General features: G+C 40.3%; 1 protein-coding gene and 5 non-coding genes across 9 annotated transcripts in view; all 6 read left to right on the top strand.

Moving 5' to 3' along the window:
* Positions 1-24,701, top strand: part of LOC121890551 (ELKS/Rab6-interacting/CAST family member 1-like) — a 139,249-nt gene that overhangs the window by 95,801 nt on the left and 18,747 nt on the right. For all 4 annotated transcript variants that reach the window (XM_042402950.1, XM_042402949.1, XM_042402952.1 and 1 more), the window contains 2 exons: positions 6,576-6,723; positions 18,274-18,381. In XM_042402950.1, coding sequence (XP_042258884.1) covers positions 6,576-6,723; positions 18,274-18,381 — 256 coding nt within the window. The remainder of the gene's footprint in view (positions 1-6,575; positions 6,724-18,273; positions 18,382-24,701) is intronic.
* trnak-cuu lies at positions 13,886-13,958 on the top strand. The gene has a single exon. It is a non-coding gene; the product is annotated as a tRNA-Lys (tRNA).
* On the top strand, positions 14,209-14,281 carry trnak-cuu. Its single transcript has one exon. It is a non-coding gene; the product is annotated as a tRNA-Lys (tRNA).
* trnak-cuu lies at positions 14,614-14,686 on the top strand. The gene has a single exon. It is a non-coding gene; the product is annotated as a tRNA-Lys (tRNA).
* Positions 15,052-15,124, top strand: trnak-cuu. The gene has a single exon. It is a non-coding gene; the product is annotated as a tRNA-Lys (tRNA).
* On the top strand, positions 15,430-15,502 carry trnak-cuu. Its single transcript has one exon. It is a non-coding gene; the product is annotated as a tRNA-Lys (tRNA).

The raw sequence follows: 24,701 nt of genomic DNA, 5'->3' as shown, positions 1-24,701 counted from the left end.
AGCCTGAAAGTAGTGTTAAGTTTGTCAGCTATTTTTTTATTTAGTCTTAGTCTTAGTCCTGTGTCAAATGTCTAAAATGTCTAAAAGTCTGCACTTTTTAGTCTTATCTTAGTCAAAGAAAATCGTAACTATTTTAATAAAGTTTTATTCAATGAAAACTATTGACATATTAGTCTTTGTTAGCCGTCAGATTATATTGAACATTGTTGTTATTCTGGGTTTCCCATTAATGTATTAAAGGTATGCTATGGAGGATTTGTTGGTTGGTGTTTGTGGCTCCTTCTGAGCGTGCGAGAGAGGAAGAGAGAGAGCAGGGGTGGTCAAGGGAGCTAGAGAGTGAATGAAGAGCGCGAGCGGCACTGGCAAGAACAGAGCTGTGAATCAGATAAATAAAATGTTATTTTCTGATTGTTTCACAGCACAAATAAACACGCCCACACCTCCACAGAACCCTGTGGGAAGATGCTGCATTACCGGATTTTTTGCAAATGCAGAGCTTCATCCTGTCTGCTGTGGCCTCTCTGCTCTGTGCGTGTGTAGCTCAGCCAAGCCCTCGGTCAAGCAGACACACAGACCTGCAGCTCTTTATACATCCATCACACAGAGACAGAGAGGAGAGCAGAGCAGAGGAGAGAGACAGACACAGGGATGTAACCTGGTCACTACGCTACGAGTCCCGACCTCACACCCTGCGCGTTGTTATTGGCTGGGGGCAACACACCCACTGCAGAATAATAAGAAAATACAGGCAGAGGGAAGAGTCTCTGCAGATAAATACAACGCCACACACTTCTAGTGGGTCATAAGTGATGATTGAGAGGGATTACTTTCTTATGAGTCTATACATTGTTTTTTAGGAAAATCCTGCTTAGTATGCCCTTTAACTGTGGCGGGCCACCCCACTACAGTTTTACTTTGGCTTCCGCTCACATATAACCAATACTTATGACACCAACGCACACACACACCAGAGTATAACCTACACTAGCACTCACTTATTAACATTAATGTGCTTTTCTGTAAAATAGTTGATGTATTCCTCATTGTGCTGGTGTAATCCTGATATGGTGCACACAGCACAAGAAACGGATCTGCTGCACATCCAGTGAACAGGATATTTGGATTGTAATTTAGAAAAAAAAAACATCTATAATATTTTGTCTCCTCTTTTTTGAAAATGAAAATAGATTTTGGTAAAGTTTTTATTTATTAAACTACATATTAGTCTCATCTTTTTTTGTGAACAATATTATATGTTGATATAGTCACAGTTAGTGTTTAATGAGGTCGGTGCCCTCTTGTCATCATCTCCTCATGGAAAAAAAGGTTGTTGACGAACATATTTAGTCATAGTTGTCGTTACTGAAATTAATACCTGAAAGTCAGAAGGAAGTGGGAAAAGAATATAAGCGTAAATGGAAACTTGTTAAATTTTGAATAAACTGTGAAATGTTCATAAAAAATATGACAGTTTTACTGCTCACATTCACTACCTGTTGCCAGTTTTCTTTGTGCTTTTACAGTGTTTTTCTAAACATGCAGGAAAGTCAGGATTTACTGGTGGGCAGAAAGTGATTTTTACATTTTCAGCAGCAGCAATACAGTGTGGAAAAAACTGCCAGGTATCCCTGTGAATTATTGGACGATTCCACACCTTACGATTTACATCCAATGCCAATGTTCAGTGCCAATGCAGGAAGTTATTACTGAGGTGGAAAGTAAAGGAGGTTGGGGTGGTGGATAGGCGTGTAGCACATCCACCTTTCTTGCTAACTTTGCTAGCTTTCCAGCTTTTTTCAAGACACAACATCATTTTTCTCCATCTCTAACCAAGTGTTCTAGTTCCCCAACTACAACCATGACTTACTACAGATTATTTGCCGTAACCATGAACTTTACCTAACCTGAACCATTATACCATAGTTGCAACAAATGACGATGGACAAGAACGAGACAAGAGCATTTTCTAATCTGACGCCGCTGTTGGCAGTAACTGGCAGGACATCGTTTGTCAGTGCTTCCCAAAACTGTGACAAATCACTGTTAAAAAATGATGTTTTATGACGTGGCGACACTGTGGTTAGCGTCTGGTTAAGTTTAGGCACAAGAAGCACTTGGTTAGGTTTAGGAAAAGATCATGGTTTGGGTTAAAATTATCACTTTGTTAAGGGTAGAGAAATATTTGGTGGCTACATGGCTACAAAGGTTAAGGTTAGGGGATGAACGTAGTTACAGTTTTACGGGAAACAAACAGCGGTCTCCTGTGACGCGGCCCACTGTTGAGTGAATTAACAGTAGACTTGCCTCGTCCACATTAAAGCAACGAATAAAGACTGTGGGATTATTCGATTGGTCGGGTGACGTATTGCTTGCGATAAAAGTTAAAAGAAGACAGATTTTTTTGCTGGAGCCCTGTGTAGGGACCCCTGCTGGTCTCAATGAAATAAATGAGGAGGCTGCACGTTTTAATGGAGTTCTGTTGTCTGTCTGAACATGAACTAACCGATGCCGTGGCTGAACAGTAAAAGAACAAAGAGCCACCTAAACAAACTAGAGAAAGATATCACACCACAATCTCTGAGACGTGCTGCACAAAAACATCCCGTCATTTAATTCAAAAGATGTTGCCAAAATAAGGAAATACAACAATATGACAGATTCTACTCTGTGCTTACTGGTAGTAGACCTTCCCTTATCCTTCTGTGCCCTCCATATTGCTACAGAAAGGGAACACTTGAAAGGAAAGTTAGAGATCTGAGGCTGCGTGTCTACTGGGAACCCTTCTTCCTCACAGTGCTGGCTTGGCTGTCTTTGTTATTTTCAGTGGTAAGGACACATTGCCAGCAGTGCTGAGAGAGTACTATGTTTTTAAGTGCCCTTTGACAGTAGAATTATCTAAAGATTTAGCAAAAGAGCACTGCACTTGAAACACTTTTTAATGATCACATAGCAACAGCAGTAGCCACAACCAGCACTTGTGTGTTTTAGCTCTGCAAGCTGAGAGGGCCAAGTGGAGAGTGTTTTATGTGTGTGTATAAATGTGTTTTTGCGTGTGTGTGTCAGACAGAGATGAAGGGAGAGCCATAGAGAGGCCCAGAATGAGACAAGTGCATCTGGAATAAATATCATTTTATCACCAGGGTTTATAAGCGCCATGTGCTGGCAGGTAACTCTCAGATATGGTATAAAACTAGACGCACTGTTAGCTTTAACAAGACTAATATTCCATTAGCCATACTGTCTGTGTGTGTGTGTCTCTGTGTGTGTGTTAAAGTGTTTTTACAAAAAAAAAGAAAGGGAAAGACTGTGATAGTGTTCCAGTGTCTGACAATCTGGAAGAAAGGAAATGCTCCTTTTTAAATGAACAAGTCCAAGTGTTCACGTGGGTTTAACTGGTCAACATATTGATTAAGTGGAAGGGAATCCTGGATTTGAATGTCTAGGGACTTGTAGGAAACAGGCTTATATCACTTTTACACACTTCCTGTACAATAGTAGAGTTTAAAGCCTTAAAAACTTGTTTTTAGCCCCTGAATAACATGTTAGGGGCACAACATTTGGTTACAAATAGGGCCAAGTATTGAACCTCAATACTGTTTTTGGTACTGATTTAAATGTGTGCAGATTATCAAAAACTGTTGAGAACTGAAACTTGGCTTTGGTCAGATTCTTATTCTTCTTCATTTTTTCTTGACTTTGATTAGATATTTCCTGATTCAGATTATAATTTTGTTAATTTTAGACGGTATTTATATTGAGACAGTGTTTCTAGTTCTAGTGGACGCTCTGTGTTAAAACAAAGTAAAGTTTGGCTTATGATTAGTTGACAAACTAGCTTTCGAGAATTTTTAAACATTTTTTCTCAGTGAGATATCCCCATATTGGTATTATCACTGAAACTCAGCTATCATATTGGCACTGGTATCAAAACATTTCAAACATTACCCAGCCCAAGTTACAAGTAAGGCTGTATCCAGATCGGTATTCGACTTTGAGTCACCAGTTTAGTCCTAATATTCAACTTTTGGGGAAGACATCTGTGTTTTATTTTGTCATGTGCTTGTGGTTCCTGCTTTTTTTTAGTAAACAAAATTATCACTGCTGCCCCACAATAAACTCCTATAATTGTTTCAATTTATTTATATAGCGCCAAATCATAACAAAAGTTATCTCAGGGCACTTTTCACATAGAGCAAGTCTAGACTGTACTCTTTAAAAAGTACTCATGTCTTACCTGCAAGACTTGTGTTTTTGTGTCTTTGATCATCATTCATGATGTGAAAATATCTGATTTCCACACAGTCAAAGAAATAGAAAGTGTGCATCTTGGTCTCATCTTTGGTGTTATTAAAACAAATTTCTTTTAGATTTTGTCATTTCTCTCCAGATACATTTGAGAAATATAAAGGTATTATCTCATATTGTATGATATAAAGATATCATTTAAGTTTCAGAAAAGGCTTTTGCTAATCACCGCTGTCAGTGGTTCAGTAAAGTGACAGTGGCCAAACTTGCTCAGGGAATCGATCTACCAACCCCTCCGACTCCTGACCCTGTCAGGATTGCTGCTGTGGAAATGCATGATGGGACGCTTGTACACTGACAGTGTGGTCAGTGAGGTTGACCAAATAATCTGTGGGTCTTCACACAGTCCAAACATGTAATCTGTCTTCATTTAGACACTCTCATCACTGCATTCCTCACTGCACCACTGTATCTCTGTGTGTGCGAGAGTAGAGATAAAGAAAGGGAGAAAAAGAGCGTAATTGTTTGTTAAGAAAGAAAATGAACAAAAAATGGTAATGTGTCTCTGCGTCATTGGGTCAGTCTGCGTTGTTGGGTGTATCTGGATAATTGTATGTTTGTATGTGTATATCTTCATACATGCATATCAGTAGAATTGATACGTTGGGGGGGACACAGAGATAAGTAGAGGACAGAGTGAATTTAACACTTTAATCAAGAAGCTTTATTCATTTCCATTGTTGAAAGTCACTTATTAGTAACAGCTGAATGCAAAAAAGCAACATATATAGAGGGGAGAGTCAGAGAGACAAAGAGGAAAGATATTTGTTTGCTCATATGCAATTCAGTATCTCTGTGTGTATGTATGATTGCGTGTGGCCAATTTTTGAGCCCTGTGAGATTGTGGGAAAAAAACGGTATGATTTAGATTCTCTTTGGACACGGGCAGAATTCCGAGAATTCTGAGCCTTGGGTGTCCTCGGAGGCGGCTCAGCCAGACCCAAGGCTGATGGGATGGATGGGATGCGGCTTGTTGCTTCCCGACCACATGGAATGCTATTTGTCAGCCCGACCATCCAGGCAAGGGACCGAGATAGAGAAAGAAACGAGAGATCTGGAGGAATAAGACAGAGACTAGAGAGTAGTGCGGACGCACAGTCAGAGGCATGTATACGTGTGTAGTTAAATAAAGTTTAAACACAATACGATTGCTTATTTGAGTAGCTTTGGGCTCAAACACTAAATATGTGCTTTGTTGGAAGCCAGGTAGCCTCATGAATCTTCTCTTCAACAGTAAGTTGTACGCAGGCCACCGCTTTGGCAATGCGCACTTTGCTGAAGTGTCCATGAATGATGCACTGACTTGCTGCCAGCTCCCTGCTATGTTACTGAAATCAAGTCTCCCTATCAGTCAAGTTTATTATTATTAGAAAGAGATTAGTGTAAGTCTTCCTGCAGATAGGATGAAATAAGGTCTGCAATCTTTGTGTCATTTTTTTAAACGATACTCATATGCAATTTTTGCTTTTATGGACAGAAGACAGTGTTGAAAGATAAGAAACAAGGAAGAGAGCGAAAGGATGAGGATATGCAGTAATCAACCCTGCCCTGATCAAAGCAGGAACATCTTGATGACATCGTATGCGTCATACTCAACCACCAGGAATGACCTATCTTTGTGTAAAATACACCAATTTTATCCTCCTAAATCACAAAATGTTGTTCCATTTTGTGATTTAGGAGTTTTCCCCACTTGTTGACATGCCATTGGTTCACCAAAAAACTAAAAAGTTTAGGTCGGTTAACCCAAATTGCTATTTGGCCGTGCAGATAGTTTTGGTTTTATTTGTCCAGATTTTTAGATATCACTCTCTTGAGTTTTTCTTCCTCCACCCCAATGACAGGGAGATGAATGGAACTCAGATTGTGGTGCTGACAGCATTATGAAATGACATCTAAAAATTAAACAGTGACGTTTCTTTCCATAAACAGGATGCCTGAGTCCATAAACAAACTATAGAGACAGATATCTCAGAACTGGGCAAATTAAACCAAAACTTTCAAAAGTGATTAACTGAAACAAAAAGCAAAATAGAAACTGTCTCTATAGTATCAGTGTGAGAAAGAAAAAGCTGAACCAGCATTCACTAGTGTCTTTTACAGCATGTTTCTTTGTTTTAAAAACTGTCAAATTCAAGCAGTTACCTCTCACTGCAGTTAACGTCATCATTGTGCAACATCACCACATGTAGCTTTAATTAAATCAAAGTAATTAAGTTGTTAGTTTCTAAAAGTCTTGCTAACAAAGTTGACTTTTTCTGACTACGCAGACAAGAGGCGCTGCTGGCAGCTATAAGCGAGAAAGATGCCAACATCGCCCTGCTGGAGCTCTCCTCGTCCAAGAAGAAGAAAACCCAGGAAGAAGTGGCAGCTCTGAAGAGGGAGAAGGATAGTCTGGTTCAACAGCTCAAACAGCAGGTAGGATTATGCACAACAAATCACACACACACACACAACAAACTTTGGCATCCAAGTGGACACCAGGAAAGCTTTTTGTTCAGTCATTTAAATGAGAGAAGAAGAGTACAGAGATGAAGCGGGAGGGTGAGGTGAGGTACGTGCGTACAAGTTAATAATGGAGGTAAGAGAAGAAAAAGTGGATAAAGGAGTAATAAAAAAAAGAGGGAGAGCACAGGTGAGGATGGCGATGACGAGGGGAGCAAAGACAACAAGAGAGGCAAAGAGAAACCAGATGTGCGTCCACAGTCCTCCGACCACTAAGGGTAAATTTAGGATTAACCTTCCCCTCCTACACTCACCGCACAAACACACACAGAGCTCAAATCCACTCCAAATCTCTGGTGACAACACTTGTATATGAATTTGTATTTATTTAAATTTTCTATCCACAGATACACAAACACTAACACACACACACACACCTTACACGTCACTCCGTTGGTATGGATACATGTTTATAGAGTTTTGCACACAAACGCACACCGATATGTACACACTCACCCAGGCCAAAAACAAGGATATAAACATGACCAAATGCCTCTGTGGTTCCACACAGAGGTCTATTCACATACACAAACACACACACTCAGAGACACACACACTCACACACACAGTAAAGGTTCTCGTGGGTCTAGTGAATTAACCAACCCCTTAGCGGATGAGCCAACTGGGAGTTTGGTGAGTTTCTTCCTCACCGTTCTTCCTTCTGTACTTCTCTCCATCTTTCTATATCTGTTTCTTAGATGGTTTTTCAAGATCACCATTAGTAATAAATAATGAAAAGGTCCAGAGTCGAAGCCACATGTGAGCCTAGCTTATAAGGCCGTCTGTCTAGCCTCTAACCCACCTAGCTACATAACTCTTTATTTCAGCATACAAGGGGCCAACAGACACACATACACACCAAATACCAAACACACTGACACAATGATAAGACCTAATATATCAAAAAGCCGTGGCAAGATCAGAGAGCTTCATATTCGCTTTAATTTCCCTTGATTCAAACTGTGAAATTAAACTGCTACTCTTGAAAATACAATGGCGTTTTCATTCTCAAAAGTGCCTCAATAGATAAGACGCAACAACTCTTTTGTGGCGAGAGATTTGCAGTTATTGAATATTGCCAAAAATCCACTTAATGGATCGAGAATGGCTCAAAGGATTCAATAAGATAAAATGTTGCACGCACAAGAAGGGGAAAAAATCGCGTGTGTGCGTGTTTAAGAGAGGAGCGGGGGAGGGAGGGGAGAGAGTAGCTGTGTCAAATGAAGTCATAATAACGTGTATCACTCTCCTCTCTCTTCCTCCTTCATCCCTACGTCTCTCTCGCCATCCTATTTGAAGTCTTTTATGACACCTCAGGGTCTCGAAGGTGGTTACTGACAACACAGAGACTCTACTGTCTGCTGCTGTGTGTGTGTGTGTGTGTGTGTGTGTATATGTGCATATGTGCGTATGTGTGTATGTTCAAGAGTGTGAGCAGTTTTGCTCCCCTCTTGGTCTGTCTCTCTCTCTTGCTGTCTGTCTTTCTCTCTGTGGTGTCATAATTTTCAGTTCCTGAAAGATGGATCACAGCCGAGACTTCCTCAATATTCCCGTCTGTATATGTCTGTGTGTCTATGTCTGTGTGTGTGTGTATGTGTGTGTGTGTGTGTGTGTGTGCAGTGTATGAGCTGAGGCTAGTGTAGTATTTTTAGCTCACTCCTTTAAAGTGTTACACACACACACACTAATAACCTCCCTGACAGACAGACAGAAACAAAGTTGGAGAATGAAATGACAAGGTAAAGTAAATCCTTGATGCACAAACAATTTACTCATTTACAATTTAGATCAACAACTTGATGAGCTGTAAACTTGTTTGCTATAAAGCCAAATATAGCATATGTTAACAGAAAGCAGTGTAATTTTTTACGTGTGTCTAATGTACAACAAGTGTTTCTGGAGCGTTTTGGGCGTCTGCCACTAGTCGGGCGATTGGAGGTCAGAGTCAGTATGAATTGAACAGATGGAAGCTTCAGTAGCGCTTACACACCTCTGATGTCTCATGTCTGGTGTGAATTTGGGGTTAGAAACACCACAGTAACCTATTCTGTACAGCTACAGTACCCCGCTGTAAGAGCAGGATCCAATCAAAGTGTATTAACCAACCAAAGTGATTAAACATTCAGCTCTCTGGAAATTCATACTGTACAGGATCCTGATTTGGGCTCAGCAGCCAGACATTTCTCCATTCTCTGACCCTAAAATGAGAATATCTGGTCCACCTTAAAGGTCAGTCCACCTTAAATGAGCCTGGTCAGGTTAGGCTAATGTATTGTTGCTAACTTCTGGGCCAAATCCCTTCAATAGATGAGCCTGTCTTGGTCTTGAGAAGCTGCAGCATTTATTAACTGACACACTGTAGCCTGTACTGTACATTTACTGCCAGATTGACAACTTACTGCTAACCTTTTCCTCCGCTCTGCTCGCATTCACCATCACACCGTCGCTCAACCACACACTCGCTGCGCACACACATTGCATACTGCCCTATTCCTTAAAGGAGCTACGCTACTCTTATAACAGTACCTTTCACATAGATGTCATTTGAAGAATGAGGAGAGGGAGGATTCTGGGATTTGATGCACTAGTCGATGACTCAAAATCATTAGTAGCCCATTGATATTAATGATCGTGTGAAGTTTTAGCAGTGGCGCTCATAATTCTGCAGCAGCGGTGTGCCACTGCAAAATGAATATAGGGGAAACACTCAAAAAGCCTCAAACCCCCACATTTTAGAAGCTGCCACCGCAAATGTTGACATTTTTGCATAAAAAATGACTAAAACGATTATTCAGTTATCAAAATCATTGCGATTAATTTTCTGGCCATCAACTAATCAATTAGTTCACTAATTGTTCCAACTCTACACTTGACGGAACTGTGAAACAAGCACTTTTAGTCAGAAAAAATCGGATAATTGGATGGAGGAACAAGAAGACAGAAAAGAATAATTTTTGTGTATGTAGAGTGGGTAAACACGCAAAACACATCTGTGTATGTTAAGGAATATGTGTGTGTCCCTGAAAGTGTTTCCTGCATTTTGCCCTTTGACCCCCAGCTGCAGTGAAGGCAGGAGGTTGTAGATCAAGGCGATCTCAGCTCTCTTCACCTGCTCCTCTTCCTATGTTTCTCACAGTCTCCTTCCTCTTCACTTATAAGTTTCTCAGAGACAGAGACAAAAACAGAATGTGAGAGAGAGAGACAGATAGAGAAAAACAGAAGTGGAGGGGAGCAGAGGAGGAAGGGGAAGGATGCGCCACACTTTCTCAAGAGACACATGTGGTTAACATTTACAGGTTGTGTATGGAGTGTGTGTGGCCGTGGCCTTGGCCATTGTTCTGTACCTGTGTGGCTGAGGCCTGGCTGCGATACGGGCAAGTTTTATTTCCTATATTAGTGGCTTTGGATACTACAGGTCTATAAAATGATGGTTTGATATTTTCCAAGTCTTGTCAAAGTCTTAAATGACATTTCATAGGCATAAAAAATGAGAAAAGACACAGTGGTTAAACTAGCACTTAATCACAAACCCAAAAAAGGACAAAAAGAGATTTAACCATCAAAGTTGATGGTTAAATCTCTACTATAAAACATAGCCAGGGTTTGTGGTGGGGACACTTTCCACTGACACTTTAAACCTCTGAAATATTAGAATCCTGTGAAAATTATTGCTTGACTTTGTGAATTATGAAACAGGATGTAAAAGTGTGTTCTTGCTAAGATACGCACAAGCTGCTCGTAACCCAGAATAAGAAAAAAAAAGGGGGTTTTGTTTGTTCATACACAGATGGAAGGATATGTGATTGCTTTCATTCAGACATAACTAGATGTAAAATCATTTTTGTAGTTTTCAGGACAGAAATAAAAATAATAAAGGAGTCCCTTTCATCTTCAAAATCAGATTTTTTACTGGTATTTATTTACATGTGCATGGAAGTCTAAACACTTCTTAAGTATTGGTACAGTACGTCCTCACTCTTAAATTAATATAATGTAGTTTTCAGTTGTCTCTCTTCCTCTTTACAGAATTCACTGTTCATTATTATTTGTTTATATTCATTGTGAACATCTCCTCTTACTGACAAAAGTGGAAAAATGTAGCTCTAATCTAATTTATTCATCCGTAGAGACTTATCACAATGAAATAATTACCCCTCAGTCAATTTCATTGTCATTTGTAATTTTCTACTTATCAACAACTTTCTCGTCTTGACAGAGAAAGAGGGGGGGGGGGGATAATCTAATTTTTTTATTATGATGAAATGGTTCTTGTCCAACCATGACTCAGCAACTTACCATTATTGATAATTGCACGGATATCAACAAAGATCTCCTTTCACCACTGGAGGGAAAGACGAAACAATAATCTAATCTATTATTCCCCGGAGCCTTATCACAATGAAATAATTTTCTTCCAACCATGACTCAGCAGTTTTTTCCCCCTCACTTCACTCCATGTTCATTTGTTTCTCATTCTGTCCGTTGTCAGCGGGTTACAGCAGACCCGCAGGAAGGATTGATGGAGGGAGGGGTGGAGGGGAGAAGAAGAAGGGAACAGTAAGGGAGGAGGAGTGAAATAATGGTGTGATGATTAGATTAAGTGAAAAAGAGAGAGTTGGCCCAGAAACAAGTGAGCTGAGGTCAGCATTCCTGACAATTAGAGAAAAAGGGGAAGATGTAAAGAAAGGCCAGAGAGGAAAATTAGGATAGGACAGAGAGAGGACTGGAAAAAAAAAAAGGAGAGGTGTTAATTTATTAAATTCCTTCATTTTCTCCTTGCAGTACTCTTCCTCTTCTCCTTTTCTTGCTTTCCCTTCATCATCCCCTTTTTGTCTCTTCTCCCCTTTCTAACTCATGGTTTTAGGGGTTTTGGGTTCAACAGAATTAGATATGAAAGAGGGCAGACGAGAGAGGAGAGGAAGTTCTGCGGCACGTTTCACCAACTTTGCAACATGCAAGCTGTGACTTGCAACGTGAGATCATTTCTCCTCGTGTTAATTCTGACACATTCGACGTATTCTAAGGATCACCTTACCAGTGCTGCCAACTTAACAATTTTCTCACTAGATTTGGCGACTTGTAAGACCCCTTTAGCAACTTTTTTTTTTTTCAAAAAGCAGCTAGCGACAAATCTAGCGACTTCTTTGGCAGACCCTACCTCCTCTCCTTGAAGTTGCCAACATTTCTCAGTGAATGTGTGCTATTGTGGCTCTGGGTCTCTGATTGTGTTCAATGGGGGGGACGGAGCTGCAGCACATTCAGTGGACCAATCATCAGCCAGATACAGACGTGAAAGAGCTGTGAATGTGCGTACCTAACGACCAATATTGATCACCATTGTTTGACTGGGGAACTCTTTCTCCTTTGTTTTCATTCTAAATGATTTAACTCGACAATTTAAGTTTCATTTAGTTTTATCAAAATAGACTTAAATAACAATATTGAGTTTATTCCGGTGTCTGGACCATCTCTTTATTCATGATACTTCAGTTACAGTCTATACAACAGCCTGCATAAAACAGTTTTTTAATATTAGAGGTTGATTTAGATGCAAATTGAGGTTATAGCTATCATCATCATCTTCTTTACTTGGATATTTTCAAATCTTGTATATATGTAATTACGTTATGACGTCACAAATAATCACATGACGTCATCTAGTGACATCTAGCAACTATTCAAGCAGGCTTTGGCTACTTCTCACTGAAAATATTTTGCAACACTGCTCCTAAGGCCATTTGCAACCCCTGCATAAGCATATGAGAGGACTGTGGGGATCGCAAATCATTTGTAAGAACAGAGCACTGTCAGCATTTGCAATCTGGGTACCAGCAGTGCTCGCAAATCGCTTCCATGAAACAGACTCCGTGCTAAATATTTTCTTGTAGAAGCTAGATGAACTACTGTAGTTGGAGAGATAATCGTTAACAGGATTTTACATAATTTCTTGCAATAAAGAGTTTTATGGAAGCAGCCATTGGTAAGCTCATTAGCTTGGTCACTAACAGAATAAGTTCAAGGGGTTCAAGTCTGACTCCAAACCTTTGTTGCATGTGTGTTTCAGATATCAGGATTGTTGAAATAAGTACAAAATGTAAAGGGCAAAAAGAGCAATAGGGGAAAAAAACTAAGAGAAAAGCCATGATCAAAAATTTTGCCACAGTGAACTAAAAAGACAACAGACACCAGTGAACAAGATGGGGAACAATGAAAAGAGGAGAGTAGAGGGGAAGATATGGAAATGAGGACATGTTGCAGAGAGCAAGGAGGAAAAGAGCGGGAGAGAGAATTAGTCACGGATACAAGGGCATGTTAAGGAGCTCAAAAGTCAAGAGGGAGAGACGGAGAGAGAGGGGAAAAATAAAATACTGTGACTGAATAGAGGAGTAAGAGACTTTGAATCAATGTTTAAAAAAAAAAAAAGCTGAGATCATTAAAGAAAGAGAGAGGAAGAGAGACAAAGGAGGAGAGTGTTAGGTACTTTTTGTTACAGGATTGGGAGACTTAATCATAGAAAGTAGTGTATGAGAGAGCTGAGAAATAAAGAAAGGAAGGGAGGGGGGAACTTTGGGGATTATTGAGATTCATAAATCTCTAAGATGAGGAGAAAGAGAGAAGGGGACAAAGACAGACACAGTGTGTTTGCAGAAGGGTAGAGAGATTTGGGCATAGAAAAGCTATGTTAGAGAGATCAGTCATCAGGCATCTCGACACAGTTTATCCTCTTCAACTTAACTCTGCCACATATCTCTCCTCCTTTGTTGTTCTTTCTTTCTTTCCCCAAATCTTTCTCTTTCCAAATTTAGGAGGAGCTGGTTCATTTGTTCAGCTGTTCATTCATTATTCATTTCTTCATACATCCATCACTCCGAATCAAAGCCAAACACGCTGATGAAGGGAAAACATGTAGGAAAGAAAGGAGTGGGGTGATTAAAGAATGACTCACAGAACAGAGAGAAACAGAGAGGATAAAGAGAGCAAGATATGGAAAGGATAAAAAGATGAGTGTGGCAGGGAAACAGACGGAGGGGATGAGACACAGGAAGAAATCGGTACCTCTCTCTGTCCTAAAGTAGCCCGGCTAGCTCAGTCGGTAGAGCATGAGACTCTTAATCTCAGGGTCGTGGGTTCGAGCCCCACGTTGGGCGCATGTGTTTTGGGATCTGAACTCTAGCTCCTTATGAAATCACCTATTCTTAGCAGCATGCCTCTACTGCTTACAGCTAGCAGTAGATGATGTGGTGCTGCATATGCTGTGGTACCCAGCAGCAAAAAAAGCACATGTCAAGTTCACACACATAGCATCTACTGTTTAGGCTGAACTGCCATTATGTTTATATATCATGACTTGCTGCAATGTCCTTTCTGCAAGGGAGAAGCTTTCTGTAGAGGTACACTGCCCGGCTAGCTCAGTCGGTAGAGCATGAGACTCTTAATCTCAGGGTCGTGGGTTCGAGCCCCACGTTGGGCGCTGGAGTTTTGAACTGTTACTGACCATGATACCATGTCTGACAACAGTCCAAAGACGTATAGAACAGCTGAGATCAATGTGTTACAATATATGCTATCATGGGGAGTTTTACAGACCCACCCAGAGTTCTGCCTCCAAAAAGTAATTTACTTCATGTGTTTGGTTTCACTTTTTAAGCAACAACATTAGTGATCGTACCAAATTAAATGAGGAAAGAACACCATAATTAAAAATGCAAAGAGCACAGAAAAGTAAAAAAAACATATTGTAGCTTTAGCAGAAAGTGAGTAGACAAGAGAATGAAAATTTAACCCATTATTTTGTTATGTGCAGCCCGGCTAGCTCAGTCGGTAGAGCATGAGACTCTTAATCTCAGGGTCGTGGGTTCGAGCCCCACGTTGGGCGCTGGTGTTTTGGCTTTGACTATGAAATCACCCTCTTAAAAGGGTTGGAGTTGTGATTGATGGACACAGACTACAGAACCCTAACTCAGGTATCTTAATGCATCATGTCCTCTGTCAGGAAAACAGGACATCTGTAGTAGTTCTTGTAGAAGTTCACACACAGGACACATTTATTCATTCATACACGCATACACATGTATTTCAGTAGAAAAAGGCTTTATGGTCTAAATGCTATTCTGTCTTATGAGGTTTAAACTAACATAGTCTTCTTCATCTGTTAAACTTTTGCATGGCATGTGGGAAGTCAGAGCCGGAAACCTGACCCTCTTCCCTCCTGGCTGTTGTCAGTCTTACATGAGTCATGAAGCCCGGCTAGCTCAGTCGGTAGAGCATGAGACTCTTAATCTCAGGGTCGTGGGTTCGAGCCCCACGTTGGGCGCAGGAGTTTTGAACTGTAGCCACTTATGAAATCACCTTTGTTATAGCTGATTGCATAGTGAATGATGGATGCTGACTCAAGTCTGTCATGAAAATCCCAGGACATCTGTGGTTGTTGTAGAAGTTCACATACAGGACGCACACTGTTTCATTAACAAAGGAGTCTTTGCTCTAGGAGATAAGTGGTATTATTTCTTATTAGGTGTAATCTACCACAGTCTTCTACATGTATTAACTTTTTGTCTGGGTAAGAGAAAGAGTCAGACCCAGAAATCCACACCTGTCACGTTCTCTGTCTTGTGAAAAGCCCGGCTAGCTCAGTCGGTAGAGCATGAGACTCTTAATCTCAGGGTCGTGGGTTCGAGCCCCACGTTGGGCGCAGGAGTTTTGAACTGTGGCCCCCCCTTGTTAAATCACCTTCCCCTTACAGCTGTTGGTATTGTGAATGATGGACACTGACTACAGAATGCTGACTGAGGTCTGTCATGAAAATCCCAATACATCTGTGGCTGTTTCATTAAAAAGGATTCTTTCCTCTATGAGCTAAATGATATTATTTCTTATTAGGTGTAACATACCACCGTCTTCTTCATCTATTAAGCTTTTATTTGGGTTAGAGGAAGAGTCAGACCCAGAAACCCATCACTCCCATGTTTGTAGTCTTGTGTGTAGCCTGGCTAGCTCAGTCAGCAGAGCATGAAACTCTTAATCGCAGGGTCGTGGGTTTGAGCCCCATGTTGGGTGCTGGTGTTTTGTTACTGACAGCAAGTTAAGTGTAACAACCATGAAGTAATGTCTGACAGTACTCCAAAGATGTGTAAGATAGCTGAGATGAACTTGTTAGGTGAAAGGATTTAAGACTCGGTCACACTTGTCCTCTTTTTCCTGCAACATTATCTCACACACTAAACCACAAACGAGGAGAGGCATCATAGACCGTGAACACTCTATGCGAGTAATACTGAGTATTATACAAAGCAGTTTAATGGGACACAGTGACATGTTCAACAAGGAGACATATCAAGACAATATGGTTTCTATTTTTCTGACCATGCAAATTTGCGTGTCAAAGTGAAACAAAGGTGAGCGTTGCACCAGTGCAAATAAAATCCTCAGCAGAATATTAATTCCAAAACCTTGATAATGGACTTTGAATCACCATTATCTGTCACATTCTGTGTTCACAGTGTAAAACATGGTGCTCCAAGCATTGTGTGAAGGTGATTTTATTCACTCTACCACTACCTCTGCAGTGCCTCAACACTACCAGCTTTGTGTAGTTTGTGATAATAATGCTGGGGAAATTAGTCAAGGAGTTGTGACCCTGCAACACAAGTCGAACGCTTAATTTGGACACCAAGCAGAGCAGAGTTGTTTGTTACACTGGCTGTCTACTTTAATCAAGTATGAAGGTGGATTAATGACACATATTGACATTAGTGGTATTATGTTGACGTTATTTTAAAACGAAACTTGTGCCTCCAACAGGATTTTTACTGTTCTGAAGCCACAGTGAAATAGCATTGTGATGCAGCTGTGTCATCTCTGGTTGAACATGAGAAAAGCTTGTATACATAAACTCGGTTGAAAAAGTGAAATTGCGGGATAGATGGTCAATAAATAGAATTAACGGTGGCGGTTTACTTGCTGAAGGACGTTATGGAGAGGAGAGGAAGAAGAGATACACAGAGACAAATAAACATCATTCTCCAGCTGTCGGGGTGTGTGTGTGTGTGTGTGTGTGTGTGTGTGTGTGTGTGTGTGTTCATAGGTGCAGTAGGGACTCAGTTATGCACTAATGTGGTTTCAAGATGAACTGTTTACTTTCCATGTTTGTTTTAAATATATGTGTGTGTTTATTTTAAAACTGTCTTTAGAAAACAAGGAAATGAATAATGTGTATGTATGCTCGCAAGGGGAGGCTCTCTTCAACTTGACTTATGTACACACACACACACACACACACACACAAGCTTATACAGTCCCAAACACACACACCGAGTGAAATACGTTTATTTTGCGCCACTATCTCTAGCTCATACACAGACTCACACTGGAAAAGGCAGTCCTTCACTTAGCTTTCAAACAAACATATGAAAGTTGGCATTCACATATTTCTTTATGTTTCTGTCAAACACACGCGCACACATGCACACGCACACACACACACACACACACACAAAACCTCAGTCTGGCCCGCTTAAGCCCCTGTTCCTTGCAGGGCTCAGTGAGAGGCTAAGGGGATTTAGATTGTACAAGACTGACAGATGTAGACTGACTCCCTCCCTCCCTCGTTCTCTCTCTCGTTCTCACTCCCTCACTCTTTCCGGGCCTACTGTAAAGCTTGAAGTATAACATGTGGAGCTAATGGAGGAGGAGAAAGGGGGGGGGAGGGGGGAGGAGGAGAAAGAGGAGCAGGGAGGGGAGAGATGAGAGTGATTGAGGAAAGGACAGGGGAGGAAATGGAAAAGACAAAAGTCAACATACTGTTATTGCATGTTTGTACAACAATGTGCTCCTGGACTGGAAGTGTGTGCATTGCAGTTTGTGAGTGCATGTGCTTTGTGTTTACATGCAGTGATTTACAGTAGAGTTCTGCATATGTGACTCTGTGTGTGTGTGTGTGTGTGTAGCCTGATATTTGTCTCTCCTCAAGTGGCAAGTTAACAAGCCTGTTATTTTTCTGCACCAGTTAGCAAGCTACACAACAGGTGGCATGTCAGGGGCCGTGAGCGTGTTTGCGTGTGTGCGCGCTGTTCAAAATGTGAAAAATACCATACATGTGTTATCTTAACATAAAAGCAGAACCAGACAAACGTTCATTTCTTTCTTGCTTTCCATTCTTGACTTTCTTTGTCTCACTCTCTCTCTCTCTCTCTCACATGCACACACACACACACACACACATGTACAGAATGTGTGTTAGTAAAGGCAACGCTCATGGCAGTCATCCAAAACTGTCCTCTGTTCTTCCTGAAGGAATGTGAGGCAAGGGCTTTCCCCTTTTGACACACACACACGCTGCCTGTGTCGTTGTTTTAAAGGCAAATGTTGTTTTCCTGTTGCTTAATTGCATATTCAATCGTTTATCGTCGTCTTGGCTTGTGAAAAATCAAAGAGAGTTTACAATTCTTTTTTTTTTCTCTGCAGACTCAAAACAGGATGAAGCTGATGGCGGACAACTACGAGGACGACCACCTGAAAGTCTCATCTCCCAACTCGGAGCAACCCAACAATCACAAGCCCTCCCCAGACCAGGTGAGTCCTCTATCCAGGGCAGAGAGCCTTCACCTGGGATAAACCTCTAAATGTAGTTCTACAGCCCTCGCACCCCTTCAATCTGATATCACGACTCTTTGGTGGATGAGAGCATGCTCTAAAATAACATTTCTACACCTAACTATTGTATTCATTAACAACTCTTAGGTTCAAGTGAAAGTCTGACTTTCCAGCTAATCAAATATCCATCTTTGGATGTAACATTTACTTGCGACTTTAAATTATTACCAGATAATATTTAAAAAAACTTTCTGTACTTGATATGTCTGTCTACAATTAACTTCCTGCTTTCTCCGAACTCACGCTGCCGTTGGACTGAACTAACCGATAGGACGATGAGGAGGGCATTTGGGCCTAGCCAATCACATGCCTTCTTTCTCTCCCTCAGTTCGCCGTTTTGTACAGAAGGGTGAGCGTCTTCTTTATCTGGATCCGATCACGTTTGTGCTCATCGTGTCATTCGTCTCCTGTCTTTCTTACATCTGTCTCATCCGTGAGCTCGTGATCTGGTTCTGGTGTTGTGATTCTTCTGCAGCCTCTTTTTTTCATTCGTTCAGTTTTCTTCCATTCTTTCATTATCATTCAGTCTTGAAATTCTTCTTTTTCCCTGCGATTTATCTTTCATCCTCTCTTAATATTGCTTGGACTTCATTCCTTTCACAGTCCTCATTTTTCTGCTCTAGTTTATGTGTGTGTATTTTTATCTATCTATCATTATTTCTTTCCACCTTCATTAATTCCTTTTAATGATTTCTCTGGACGTCCTGTTTTTCCTCATATTTTGCCTTCATCTCTTTAAATTCCAACACATTTTTTTCCATTATCTTTTTTCCCTAACATCTGTATCTTTACTACTGATGCTCCTGTCTTCCAATGCATCACGTTCTCTTTCTTATTGGAAGCTTCATAAGTCAATCGTGATCTTTCATCTTTATCATGACCTTATAATTTCTCAGTTGAACCTCCATGTGTGATGCAGTGGATGATTTAAGAAAGGTTTGCCAACATGTACAGTACATACAGAATAAGTAAAGTCAGGAATGATAAAACCATTTTTCCCCCGCTCCTGTATTGTTTTCTTTTGTTCCCAGTATTTTTAAGGCTCAAAAGCACAAGCGTGACAACCATCGAGTCAAGCAAAAACACCCTGCCAACACTTTAATCAATTACACATCACATCAAGAATATAATTTTTCTTGAGACAAGTGTGAAAAAAACTCAAAACTTTACTCTTATATTTGTCTGTTAAACATGTCGACATTAGTGGAATTAACTGATTATCTAATAATGCCACTTGTTCCTATAACATCATTGAAATATATATATTAAAATAAGTAGAAACAGCTTTAAGTTTTGAGTGCGTTGGTTTGATCTGCTGTCAGGTCAATGGAGGCAGCAGCACATATGAGTAGCACATGCTGCTTTTAGCTCAGCTCAGTTCCTCCACTGGGATTTCCCACTGGGATGCTAAAGGCCCAGAGGTTCGCCAAAGGATCTAAGTTTGACCCTGGTTATTAATTAGCGGTAGCACCTCCCTGCTGAGAGAGGCGGGTCAACCAGCACACACACACACACGCAACTGACACTCCATCTCTTTTTTTTTTTCTGTCTTCATGAGTAGTTGCACACGCACTCTCTTCTTGGTGTGTAAGGTGGGTAATTCGCCATAGCACATTACATCTGAACAGTGAGTGATTGTGTTCTTTCCTACAAGAGGATTCTGTGCTGTTTCAGAAACAACTGTAGTACTCCACTCACACACACACAGCATTGTTGAGGACGTTTTTATGGTATTTTTGCATTTTTAATAGTCTTCAGAGGTACTAGATGCATCAGTGAAGAAAGACAATGAAGAGGTATAAATGTTTTTTTTATCTCTAATAAGTAGATCAATATTGTGGTTCATTTAAGGGGGCATTTTATACTGTTATGATGTCAGATGTCTATGTTAAATATGGTTCAAGGTCCAAAAGTTGTGCACTGGTGAACGTATGTAAATATTAGGGCTGTGAATCTTTGGGAATCTCGCGATTCAGTTCCGATTCTTGGATGTCCGATTCGATTCAGAATCAATTCTTGACACTATTCTTGGCACTATTTTCAGTCTCTTGCTCCAGTATACTGTGTGCCAAACCATTGACTGGTGTCCTAATTTCACTGAAATACAACATGAAACATAACTGGCAATTAAGATGAATGATTAGCAGCCTTTTTATTTTAAAAAGTTAACTGCATTCATTAATGAATTCATTAATCTTAAAGCATCTTGCAGTCTCCTGCCTGTATGACAGTAACAGAATGAGGGGGAGGACGAGTGCTCTGCTGTGTTATTAACATCATGTCTCCAGCAGTGGAGAGCAGCCTCTCTGCTGCACTGTTAGCTCCAGGGAAAGCCATCGCTGTCCAAGACACTGAGTGGGCGCAGGGTTTTTGAGGTGAAACAGACTGAGCACCAAGTTATTTTCTTCATCTCAGAGTTGGTTTAAGTTGTTAAATGCTGCAGTGTGTGTTGGTCAGCCGGTCTGGTTTGTTACTGCTGGAGTTCACTGCTCTGTCCACTAATGATAGTTTCTAGGTGATGGTGTAGAAAGTTCACGTTTGTCTCGCAAAGGTAATTATTGAGTCATTAAATAAAAAAATGTTTGCAACCACTGCATTTTTGAAGATGAACTATAAGATAACTCTGTAGCAGTTGAGCTCCACCTCCTGTTATTAACCAACATTTAGAAAATCGATTTTTGACATTTGTGAATCGTTACAGAATCATAGGAGATAAGAATCAAGATTCTTATGTAAATCAATTTTTAACCCACCCCTAGTAAATATGCTCCATGCAAGTCAAAAGCCAGAGCTCCAGACTGCTGTGAACGCTTCGTTTGCAAAGTTACCTCTAACGATACAGTAGCCTGGTCAGGTCTTCTGCACTGAAACTAAACCCGCTCTGTAGAAGCTGCTCCTGGTCAAATATACAGCATGTGAATGCTTGTGTGCACATGTCTCAGAGGTAACTGTGGAGAAAGAAAAATCCTGATTCCTCCATATAATGTGGCCATAGAAGGTTTTTTTAAAAATGCAGCCAGTCAGTGAGGCTAGCTAAATGTCTCTCCTTGGAGTTGTTTCATAGTACAGTAAGAGTCTGGTAGGCAGGCGTAGGAGGCTAATAAAGACGCACAAACACACACACACCCTGACACACACAGTGCTGTGTAAAATTATGTCGCCTCTGGGATTGTTTCATAGTGCAGTAAGGCACTGAAAAGCACCACGGAGTCATTAAACACACACAGCATACGTTTGCTGTAGCAGGCAGTGTAATACAATAAAAACATAAATGTACATACATACTGTACTCCTTAATAAAATCAGTAAATTCAAACACTTAAAGTCCTGTGTAGACTTTCAGAGGTTAGGAGGGTTTTTTTCTGATTTTATAATATTATTTTTGGGGTAAAATCAGTCTTATTTTTAATATTTCTTTTTCTGTAAGCCATTAAATAGTTCTTGGAAAGGAAAAGAAAGCACTGGTGTTGTTATTTCTCCCTAAATGTCTTCCTTATATCGCCATCATTCCTTCCATTCTTTCTGTCTGTTTCTCATTTGTCTTGTATTTGATCCGCAGAGCTCCACTGCAGGTCTGGAAAGTGTGGACAGTGATTTTTTTTTTTTTAGGCTTTTTGACAGAATAGTCCAGATTAAAAAGTGTGAGAAAACAGCTGTTGCACACATGTTGAGTATGTTTTTAGAGCAGTAAAGCCAGATCTCAGAGAGACGTGTTCACATATTGTCATATTACACAACAGTCTCGGAGAAATAATGTGCTCGTTGAGCGTCTTGTTGCGTTGTCACTGTCAGCATACATCATAACGTACAGCAACGGAGGCGTTTTAAAATGCGTAATGTGTAGGGTCCCTGCAGCCTTTAACTCCATCACTTTCTATTTGCTTCTCTTTCCTTTTCCATCTACCTCCCTCTCTGCCCTAAAGGGAAATGTTCAGTAATGTATTTCGTAATGGACTGTAACCTACTGGCACGTCCTCACTGGAAAATACAGTAACTAGAGCTATTTACAACTCTGATAATGACCTTACATGAGTGCGTGTTTTCTGTATATGCTTGGTTTTCTGTGTCATAAAGTGTTTCTGCAAGTACTGTAGGGGTTGATGCACATACACATACGATATATAATGGTGTGTGTGTGAGAGAGAGAGAGGGAGAAAAGAGCAGCTGTGAGCCGTGAAGGTGGTTTAGCATCTTATGAACTCACCAACAGAGAATACCAAAAATCTGTAGTTTTTTTTGTGTGTGTGTGTGTGTGTGTGTGTATTTTGTGTTCATAGTAAATAAGGTAAGGACTCAGAATGAGAAGTGACAGATACTTTGATTTACTGTCAGGTTTCATTGCTGCAGCAATTCTGCTAGAGAAGAATGTGAAGATAGTTTCCTTTTTTTCTGATGAAAAACACCCACATGTACTCACTTTATTTGTTTATCAGGATTCTCAAACACACGGAGCAACTGAATAATGAATGTTGAATATATATACGTGGTGTTTTATATGTTTTATTCAAATATTGTCAATGTCCCAAAAGCAGCCTATCTGCAGCTTGTTTTTTCACGGTTTTGACAGCTGAGAAAGGCTGTCAGATTACTGGAGTGTTTGAGATGGGTACAATTCCTGGTTTCAGGTTATCACATCAGTCATTATAAAGATAAAATGCAAACAACAAGACAACATCAGTCACTTTGTTTGGTGCAGTAAATACAGCATACAAGCTACGATGTACGACAAGCTGACAAGCTAAAACATTGACATGATGGAGGTGAAGTCCATACTTTTATATGTTTATATGTTTATATGTTTATATATTTCTTTCAATATATCATGTTTTATTATTTCACATATGCTTTATGGCCACAAATCAAAAAAAGAGACTTCAAATTGTCACCTTCTGTAGTCAGTTTAACCTTGCTTGTTTAGTTTCACTAGTTAGCTAACATGATTGCAGATGTAAAAAAAAAAAAAAACAGCTGCCAACAAATCAAAGAGTGCTTTATAAATATTTTATATGAAATTGGCATAATTCATACTGACACACAACCTCCACGCTGCACAAAGAGAGAGACAAAGGACTCTGCATTCTGTCTGAATTAAATGTATCGACTATCAAAGGCAAGTTGAAACCTGACACGGCATCAGATGGATATTTGCAATACCTGAATCTAAATGGTGAAGGGAGAAGCTGGTTATAGAGTTGATGTAAAGCACAAACAGACAGACAGAGAGATAAAGATGTTACTGCGCTGAGTGAAAGGATCCTGCCATTGAAGCTCTTGATTGTGTGTGTGTGTGTGTGTGTGCACATGCGTATGTGCATGCATGCGTGTGTGTGTGTGTGTGTTGAGTGACAATGGCCACAGAGCGCAGGGTGTGGACAGACACTGCTGGGATTAAATACACTTTACCAACACACACACACACACACCAGGCCTCTTAACATGCTTCCTCTGCACTTAAATCTTGTAATTCCCTAAGGAGAAGTGTGTGTGTACTGTATATCTTATCTGTGTGTATGTGTGTGTGTCTCTTGGGGGGTCCTGTCTCATACCCCCAGAATGTGTGTATATCTGTTTTGCTCATTTCACCCTCACACTGAAAAACACACACACATTAGTCATGGCCACCGTGAAACAATGCTGCTGTTAACAACCGTCACACCAGGGAATCAGACTGGGGTTTTTTTGTTTGTTTGTTTGTTTGTTTGTGTTTTTCTTGGCTCAAAGCTGTTAACTGCACACTACAGGACAAGTCCTCGAACATACAAGTTATTACCAAAGTTTAAAAAAAAATCATGGCATGTACAGTACATGGAAATAGTGTTTTTTTTCTGATTTTGATACTGGAGTTTCACTGTATGTTTCATCCTGGGTCTTATTCTTGTACTTATGTCTAGTTTAGGTTGTTCTAACTTTGCACTCGTTGCCTCCATTGTAGAGTTTCGGGGAAACACAACTCTGGCAAATAAACATTTATCTGGGCAAGCGGGCCGAGCCTCCTAATGCTTTTCAGATAAACTTCAATTTTACATAATTTTTACATAAATCATTTCAAACACTTGTCTCTGAATCTAACACATTAGCCCTCAGCTATTTTAGCAAACTGCATAGATCTGGTCTATGTTCTCATTCCACTTAGTGGCTTTTGTAAACAGGCTTAACCATGTGTCTCCCATATTTATTTTGAAATGCATGCTAAAGCAGCAGCTTCCACATCAGTCAATAGATTCCTCAGATAAATATAG

Source organism: Thunnus maccoyii, chromosome 23, assembly GCF_910596095.1.
Source record: "Thunnus maccoyii chromosome 23, fThuMac1.1, whole genome shotgun sequence".
NCBI classification, from domain to species: Eukaryota; Metazoa; Chordata; class Actinopteri; order Scombriformes; family Scombridae; genus Thunnus; species Thunnus maccoyii.
This window is presented reverse-complemented; position numbering and strand designations above follow the sequence as displayed.